This window comes from Berghia stephanieae, chromosome 6 (genome assembly GCF_034508935.2).
Source record: "Berghia stephanieae isolate SIO BIC M18660-M18661 chromosome 6, UCSD_Bste_1.3, whole genome shotgun sequence".
Taxonomy (NCBI): domain Eukaryota; kingdom Metazoa; phylum Mollusca; class Gastropoda; order Nudibranchia; family Aeolidiidae; genus Berghia; species Berghia stephanieae.
In genome coordinates this window covers 45272137-45282136 of record NC_088365.1, presented here as the reverse complement: position 1 = coordinate 45282136, position 10000 = coordinate 45272137, and the positions used below count along the sequence as shown (strand labels likewise).

At 37.1% G+C, this 10000-nt stretch overlaps 1 protein-coding gene across 3 annotated transcripts in view; it reads right to left on the bottom strand.

Moving 5' to 3' along the window:
* Positions 1-4283: 4283 nt before the first annotated feature.
* Positions 4284-10000, bottom strand: part of LOC144975105 (sodium- and chloride-dependent glycine transporter 1-like) — a 43820-nt gene continuing 38103 nt past the window's right edge. For all 3 annotated transcript variants that reach the window (XM_078918834.1, XM_078918835.1, XM_078918836.1), the window contains 3 exons: positions 8591-8764; positions 7651-7845; positions 4284-5862 (listed from right to left, as the gene is read on the bottom strand). In XM_078918834.1, coding sequence (XP_078774960.1) covers positions 5785-5862; positions 7651-7845; positions 8591-8764 — 447 coding nt within the window. In that variant the 3' untranslated portion in view covers positions 4284-5784. The remainder of the gene's footprint in view (positions 5863-7650; positions 7846-8590; positions 8765-10000) is intronic.

Below are 10000 nucleotides of genomic sequence, written 5' to 3'. Positions count from 1 at the left end.
GCTGTGACAGGAAAAGCAAAGAGAGAAAAGATCTGATAAAGTGTGTATGAAACAGTACCAGGTAAAAGAAGTCCTTCAAAGCCATTAGGCCCACGGAGCCGGAGTTTATCCCGGTCTCTATAGCGTGAAACGGACAATAGCATTTTCTTGCTATCCTTTGGATAGGACGCTATAGTATATCGCAAGGTCCTTTCCGCCAAATATAACAGACTCATCTATCCATTCACTGTTGGGTGTACAGGGGGGGGGGGGGCAGAAAAACATCTCGACTGCACCCGGGATCGATCTTGATCCCTTTGCGTGTGAAGCGAGTGATATAATAACAGAGTTATAGGCACCCCCAGTACCAGATAAAACAAGCAAGAAAAATACAAGAAAAATAAATAAATAATTTAATTAAATTTTTAAAAGACACCCCCCCCCCCACTCCCCAAAAGAAAACTCCTGATTTTTGTGGATGATTTTGAAAAAATTTATATTTTTCTTTCTTGCTTTGTCTGGCACTGTTTCATACACACATTTTCAGATTTTTATCTTACACCAGTGCCTGCTCCCTAAATTGACACTCATAGAGAAAAGAAAAACACTCTCACGAACGAACAAACATACGAACAAACAAGGAAATTAGATACAGGGGGGATAGTAGAAGATACAACAAAAGACCCCACCCAATTGTGTACGTGTGTGTGTGTGTGTGTGTGTGTGTGAGAGAGAGAGAGAGAGAGAGAGAGAGAGAGAGAGAGAGAGAGAGAGAATGGTTAGAATGTAGCTAGTCATTCCATACTTAAACACGGTATTTTATATAATCAAGAAACGCGAGGGTGCGGTTGATAAAGAAGGAAATTTCGAATAAAATTTTAACGGAATATTTTTAAAATTACAAATTTTCAAAATACATTTATCTTTTAATTGTCAGGTTACAGCAAAATCATTAATATGTAGGATGCATAGAATCAAATTATAATAACATTAAACATTAATAGTTGTTAATCATAATTTGATATTTCTAAATTTAGTAACACTGGTTCATGTAAATCAAAAGCTAGAGGTGGCTAAATGAGCCAATAAAATGGATAGAAAAATAAAGGGAAAGAATGTGGAATGTGACTCATATAAAGGGGGACAACACAAAGTAAACTTACATGTAAATCAGCAGTTTCTCGTAATTTGGTTAGAAAATCAGCCATAAACCGTTTCTCACATGATCAGAGATTGAGTGGTGGGAGAATAGGTAAACAATTTTTTTGTAGCTTAACTCAACATTTGTAAAATTACGAATTTATTTTTCAAGACCCAAGAACTGGCACATTGCCTGGTGTTCTTTAAAATCTCATTTATATAAATTCAAAATGCATAGAAATAAACTTAAATCATGTCGTGGTCCAATGCCAAAATACAAGCTGGCAATATTAAACCTCCAACTATTAATCTGCTATATTATTGAATATCATCGACAAAAATTCTAATTGGTTAAGTCGAGCATATCATACTGCAATGCGATTCATAGGAAAGTTTCATTCAACGTCCTTTGCAAAACAAACTGGATTAGCCAGGAGGTAGTGGCTTCTAATTGTATCGTCTCACACTGCGCTATTAAGGCGTTCTACGCAGGCAGCGAATTCGTTGACGCATTCGTGTACAGTCGCAGCGGCGAACCCGCCAAGTTGCCTAGTCATAATACAACGCTCAACCAGATGCTCTGTCGTTTCGAGTTCTTTGCCGCAACTTGTACATTTGGGACAAGAGCTAGGAAGCAGTATCTATCCTCTTTGTATAAAAGTCCTGAATGAAACTATACTTTGGTAAGACATTGTGCCTGTGCTGATGTCGATGGCTTGTAACAAGAATAACATGTTATGTGTTGTCAGTCACCGGATAAGCTTGAGTGTTTATATAGTGCATTATCCACTAGATGTGCTCAAAGCGTCTTACAAGGGGTCCCTGACCAACAGTAACACGTAACATGTAGAACGAGACATGATATTACAATTTTATTTCCGACAGAGACAACGCTGTTAACGGCCAGATACTCATTTTACAACTGAGTACGGTGAGAGAATATGAGTAAAGAGTTATTTTTCTTCTTCCAAGGAGTCTACCATGCGCCGAGCGAGGCTCGAACCCAGGACCTTCCGATCCGAAAGCGAGTGTCATACCACAAGACCACATAGCCTCAAACCGGATGGTTGCTAATAATCACAAGGCTCTGGTTTCGGTGTATGTCCTTTGAAAAGAAGCGTTACACACATTAAATAACTCGACGCAGGCGTAAATGAGTACCTGGCATCGGCAACGACGGATATTTTGAGAGTGATAAACAAAGAGGACGCTAAATCAACTGTCAACCTTTACCCGAAATGGAAGTTTGGTTCATTGTGAACTGTTGAGGGTGTTAAATGAGGCATATGCCATGATGGACACATAGAATTATACTGCGTTATCTAAATATAAACAATTTATCAATGATATGTAATATTCGTTGTGCAGGGAATACTGTTCAGGGTCAACTGAAGGACTTAATAATGTTTATTAAAAACGTATACATACAAAACAGATATTATTTACATGCAACTGATAACAAGGGGAAATGCAACAATATACAGAGTGCTGTCCTGCACCGCGGCTGTTTGACAACAATCCGTAATCCCAGGTTTGAGAGTTTTTGCTAGCAAAATGAGGGTCATTTTAATCGAACGATATTTCAAGGACGAGTTTACTGGCCAAAATTTAAAATACGTGGGGATTTTTTCTTCTTCAGAAAATGGCAGTTGTTGTCAGATAAAGATCTGGGACAGCGTGGCTCACCGGTGTGGTCTTTGCTTCGTACCCGAAAGGTACCGAGTTCGATTACCCGCCGAGCTGTGTGGCCTTGAGCATGTCACCTAGACATAGCTCACTTTGCGGCGCTGCACTGCGGCTGACGCCTGGGTTATTCCAGTCTTCCCTTGGAATAGATCCTAAAGAAAAATTTCCCCTTATGGATGAATAACGGGAATTTTTTATTTATTGATATTGTTATTAAAAGTATATTATATGAAACAGCGCTGGACAAAGCAAGATAAAAAAAACATCCCAAAAAATTTGTCTTGTCGACTATATAAGAAAAAAATAAATACAAAACAACCCCAAAAATTAGTCTTGTCGACTATATAAGAAAAATAAATACAAAACATCCCCAAAAATTAGTCATGTCGACTAGACAAGAAAAAAAAACCATCCCAAATAATTTGTCTTGTCGACTATGAAGAATACAGACCCCATTCGAGGAAGACCGATTTTTTGGGATGTTTTTTCACTTGTATATTTTCCTTTCTTGCGTTGTCTGGCACTGTTTCATACACACTTTTTCAGATCTTTATCTAACAGCAGTGCCTGCTCCCTAATTTGTCGAAGCAGATGTCAAACTGACCAAAGGTGAGGACAGTATCCTCTCAGTGTCGAATTCTACAATATATTATAATACTATTATAGAATCAAATTATGCCCCCCCCCCCCCCCCCCCCCCGCCGGCCCGAACATGAACTTGATAAGCCACATTTTCCTGAAATTGGCAATTGCCTAAAAATAAACCTTTGAACATAATGTTGAGGCCTGGGTTATTCCGGTCTTCCTTTGGAATAGACCTTAAAGAAAAAATTCCCTGGGGGATGAATAAAGGGAATTTTATTATTTATTTTATTTATTATATAGAGGGGTAGAAGACACAACAAGTGACCTCCTGCTCACCATAGGAGGTCAAAAGACCCCACCCAGGATCACAATTGTGTTTCCTGTGCTACTTTATGATTGATTTTCTCCAAGTACATTATTACAAGGGGGTTGTCATGTTCATGCATAGGGCCGGCCGCATAATTGTGAAGTTTGATTTATAACAAATGAGAAAACATAGATGATAATAGGGAATGAGATTAGCGGAAGAGTAGCGTCCCTTGATTGGACATCACCTTACAGAGAGAACGTCAACATGGTTTTGTCCTCGCTTTCGGTGAAGTGTCTCATGCCGCTTTCACCGGAAGCGAGGACGAAAGACGTATGCGCAAAACCATATGACGTTCTCTCTCTAATAACTACTCCGCTTGTGACGTCCAATCAAGGGACGCTACTCTTCCGCTAATCGCATTCCCTATACTTACGTTGAAATGATAAGTAAAAAAAAATTGCATTCATCATAAAAATTGAATTGGAATGCTGCAAACTAACGTGCACATAATATATGCAGGTCTGACATCCGAACCCACTTATGGGCCTTGTTTAACATTGTTCAATGGACAATATTTGCATAATTTTTTTATTTTTTTTTTTATTTCCGTTACAACAATGAGCCCCATAAGGAATTAGGTTATCAGACCTGCAAATAATTGCACGTCGCTGCAAACTAATAATATTATTTGTCAACATTGAAAGACTGACGCCCGTATTTCTACGAGCTGTTTTGGTGGTTATAAAACTGTGATAAAAATAAATACAGTGTTATCAACTTGACCCAATAAGGCTCACTGAACGGGATAAGATTTTATCATGATAACCATTATGAATTTTAAAACATTTTAATCATTTTCACTTTCACATCTTCCGACTCCTAGAAGTCTAATCTAATCAGGGTGGCTGATTACAGAGGCAAAAATTAACTGAACTTTTACGCTAACACATAAACAGACCCCTTTCTGAGTGTTGAACTCCAGTAAAAAGACATGATGTATTTCCGTTTTTCTCTATTTATCAGGCAATTGGAAAATATACTGAGGATTTATAACATACTGAATTCCGTAAATATACCGAAAATTGACAACTTTGTCTAATGATATTATAACAGTCAAAGTTAAACACTAAGGTGTCGGGAGCAGTGGAGGAAGTCTCCATAGCTCAGTTGATAGAGCACTCGCTTCACACGCAAAGGGGACTGAAATCGATTCATCCTGGGTGGGGTGAAGTCGAGATAGTTTTTCTGACTCACTTGTCCACCCAACAGTGATTGGGTGGGTAGCTATGTCTGTAGAACCTGGTGGAAAGTACTTTGCTATAGACTAGTGTGCTGTCCAAAGGGTAGCAAGCAATTGATAGTGTCCGTTTCATGCTATTGAAACCGGAATAAACTCGGCTCTATGGCAGAGCTGCCTACTTGAACATTAAAAAATTCGTAGTTTTCAAGGGGGGGGAAAGAAAAATTCACTTTAAATAGCTTTAGAAATAAATATTTTGTCCTCAGCATGGTCCAAAAATGCTCCAATATCCTGAATATAGGTTCTAAGGAACTAAACTTTCCTATTAAATAAGATTTATTGAGTCAAATAGAAAAATTCAGTTCTGTAGCTGGAGTCAAAATTCGTATTTCTACGAATTTTTCGTAATACTAGGCAGATCTGGTCTAATGGGTCTGAAGGACGACAGGAAGTATCTAGTGTCAAAGTATTGAATTATAACATTTGACTCAATGGCTTTGAAAAGAAAGTGTACTTAACAAGGATTTTAACAAGGCTTCACTGAATCTTAAGTTGTGCTTCTGTGACTTCTTTCTTTTCTTTGTGACAATGGCTAGCCCATTGGTTATGTATTCATTTATACATAATATATAAAAGAAGAAATTATTATTGTTTGGATCAGGTTTGGGTAAACTCGAACACTGCCATTAAAGGGTTAATACTGAATTTCTCTCCTCCATTCTGCTATCTTTCTATTTTTGTTGTTATTGCTTATTGCTTGTTTTTGTTTGTTTTTTTCTTCACCGTTTTCCTCCTTTCTTTCCTCCTTTCGTCCTTTCTTCCTTGTTCTCTCCTCTTCCTATCATCATACAGTAGTCTCCAAAGATATTGAAGAAGGATAAATCCCACCTCCGTGTATAGAGGGCGTTGTAATACTGAAATCCTGAAAAAATAAAATCAAGAATGTTTATTTTTCGACTATCTAGATTCACAGGAACTTGTAAAAATAACGAGGCTTACCTGTAAGGTGAAAATTATTTGAGATTTTAACTCACTGTCGTCAGGAACGTAGTTGTAAGATAAGTAAATATTTGTCTCTGAGTAGTCACACTTCAGTAAGTCATAGTTGTGTATAGATAGTATGCGCTTGGATAAGAAGCTCACAACATGGTCATCCGGAAGTATAACGGACCAACACACAAAGCTATGTGTAACCATGAACTTTTATAGTCTGGTTAATACAGTTTAGTGAGAATTACTAATAACCATGGATGGCAAAAAAAAACAATAACAAAGACCCGAATACATGGTGTGCGCTTGACTAAGAAACTTACAACATTGCCATCAGGAAGTTTAACAGACCAACACACAAACTATGTAAAACCATGCACTTTTATAGTCTGATTAATACAGTTTAGTGAGAATTACTCTTAAACGCGGATGGCAAAAAACAAAAAGAACAAAACAATAACAAAGACCTGAGTGACACCAACTTCGTTCTATCGATAACTTCATTGTTGTCAGAATTCTATCATCACATTTAAATAATATATCTACACATCTATTTTAATACAGTTATTTACAATCTCTAAGGAATATTGGAGGTTGAGAGAGGGCACCTTGCGACTTCGCTCCCGACTACAGTGAGTTAAAATCTCAAACAGTTTTCACTTTACAGGTAAGCCTTGATTGCTTTTATAATTTCAACTCACGTGCATCAGTTTTTAGAGCCACCACTGTGACTTACAATATTGTGAAAAATATTTTTTTTGATATTATATTTTAAAAAATCAATTTATTTATATTGAGGCATAATTTATATTATCAAAATGACTCAAACATTTGAAATCAAATTGAATAATTAATTGTGAATTAAATTTACACATTCATTCATTTTTTCTTGTATTTTTCTTTCTTGTTTTGTCTGGCGCCCTTTCATACTTTTTGGGATGTTTTTTTTTTTTCTTATATTTTTCTTTCTTGCTTTGTCTGGCACCTTTCATACACACTTGTTCTGATCCACATTCATTAAACAACGATGGGCTTTCAATTTCAAAACTGCATTGAAAATAAATGAGACAAATCACTTCACCATTTTATGGTTTGATGATTTTCCCCCGAAAGTTACGTTTTAAAATTATTTTACTTTACTTACTTTTTTTCTTTGATCGTTTTTTTCTTCTTCTACCTTTTTTTTGTTAAATAGATAATTTAGTCTGCATTAGATTACCGTTCTTTGTTTGGTGGATTTTCTATTTTTCTCTATGGACGATGACATAAAAATAGTATGTCACATGAAAGTAAGTAATTTTTATTTACTTTTTTTTCCTTAGAAAAGAACCAAACTGCGCAGTATTAAACTATTATATTAAATTAATGCATTTCTATTCTACCCGCGATTTCCCTATTTTTTTGCGCACCAAAATGTTATGCGTTGTGTAATTCCCCTCAATTTGGAACTCCGTAGTTACATATCCAAGGCTTTTTGTTTCTTTCCAAGATTTTTCTACAGAGAGGAGCTACAAAACATCTATGTTGTCTATCTGGAATTTATTTCATAATGTCTTTATTGTTTTTTGTTGTTGGCTGAAGAAGGATTTTGAGCCTGAAACGTTCCGTGTTTGGTACGTGTAATTTGTTCTTTTTTTTTTTTTGAAGATGTTATATTCATTTTTGTTTATTACTTTTTACATTTAATTAATCTTCATAAGAATGGGAAAAGAATGCTTACTCTTGTTCTCACTGATATGGTATCGCTGACACTGAAACCTGGGTTGTCGTAGGCTGCACTGGGCTTGACATACTTCAGCTGATCTTTCTCCCCCTCGGGGTCAAGGACGAAATCTTCTACATAATCTACAAGTTGTCTATGTTCTACCAATGCAGGACCCCAATATTTATTCGGCAGGGACTGGAATCGGATTTTCTAAAGATGGAGAAAAATAGGGAGATGATGAGATCCACAAATTAATGAATGGATGGATTTATGGATAGATTGATGGATAGATGGATGGGTGGATGGATGGGTGGATGGATGGGTGGATGAATGGCTGGATGGATGGATGGATGGAGTGATGGATGGATGTATGGATGGAATGATGGATGGACGGATGGATTGATGGGTGGTTAGATGGATGGATGGATGGTTAGATGGATGGTTGGACGGATGAACGGATGGATGGATGGATGGACGGATAGATGGATAGATTGATGGATAGATGGATGGATTGATGGATGGATGGATTGATTGACGGATGAATAGATGAATGAATGGATGAATGGATAGATGGATAGATGGATGGATAGATTGATCGATTGAAGGATGGATGAATGAATGATTATATCGATTAATGAATAAGTGAATGGATTAGGGGGGGGGGGGTGACCGAATGAATGTGTGGATGGATAGATTGATGGTAGGATGGATGGATGGGGAGGGAGAGAGAGAGAGAGAGAGAGAGAGAGAGAGAGAGAGAGGAGAGGGAGAGGGAGAGGGAGAGGGAGAGGGAGAGGAGAGGAGAGGGAGAGGGAGAGGGAGAGGGAGAGGAGAGAGAGAGAGAGAGAGAGAGAGAGAGAGAGAGAGAGAGAGAGAGAGAGAGAGAGAGAGAGAGAGAGAGAGAGAGAGAGAGAGAAAGGGAGGGGGGAAAATGTAAGAGAAAAGAATAGTGCACCTGTAATACTGTTTTTCCTTCGTCTTCTTTCATTACTTTGTAAAAAGCGAACACTGGCATCCATATAAGGGACCCTAGAGCCATGAACCAGCCCAGTGCCTCGTCACGGGGTGGATATACATAGTCCCCGTATTGTGCAGGGCTGTAGTCAATGATGGCAAACAGTAGTATAAACTGTAAACAAAACAAAATATCAAGGCAAACTTAATAATAATAATAATGATGCTGATGATGATGATGATGATGATGATGATGATGATGATGATGAGGAGGAGGAGGAGGAGGATAATGGTGAATTTGATGACAATGATGATGATGATGATGATGATGATGATGATGACGATGATGATGACGACGATGATGATGATGATGATGATGATGATGATGATGATGATGATGATGATGATAATAAAAATAAAATTATTATAATAATGTTAGTATTAGTAAAAACAAATCAGACTCAACATCAATAGTAGCAAATCAGAAGAATCAAAACAAAAATGGAAAATAGAAAGAAACAAAACTATGCATGAAATAAAAGCTCAATCACTTAAGAACCACATAAACAAAATTGATGAAATAGCCGCTGAAATTCAAAAAGCACCAGACTGTATGAAAATGTATAAAGCAGTGGAGAAGATCAAACAAAAGAAATACAGTAAGTTAATCATAACGGACGAAGACGGCAAAACAATGTGCGATGATAAGGATATAACAAAACGAATCAAATTATATTTTGAAGATAAATACAAAGGAGACGACGAAATCCAACCATTCTATGATCAAAATTCAGCACTTGACACGCCCATTACATCAGATGAAGTCTGCGCGGCAATCGGACAACTAAACAACAACAAAGCTGCAGGACTCGACACAATCAAAGCAGAAGAACTAAAGTGCCTTTTCACTACACAACATCAAACATTAGCAAACATCTTCAATGAAATCTTCACACATAAAACACACATAGAAATAGGAACTGGAAAATTAATACTTATCAATAAACCAAACAAGAAAAAGGGACCTGTAGAAAATCTGAGACCAATAGTGCTATTATCAACATTTAGGAAACTAATTAGCATCATAACTCTAAATAGAATCAGACCAAAAGTAGAGACATACCTTTCACCATCGCAGAGCGGATTCAGAAAAGATCGCAGCACCAGTGACATTGTTTGGGCCCATCGATGGCTAAAAGCAAAAACTCAAAAATACAAAGAAGAACTAACAATACTAGGAATAGACATGAGTTCAGTCTTTGACACAATCGACAGACACAAACTTTTAACAGTCATAGAGACATTTCTGAAACAAGACGACATTAAACTCATCAAAATACTATTAGCTAACACTTCTCTTGTCTTCACCTCAGGAAAAGAATCAACCACAATTAACACAACATTAGGAACC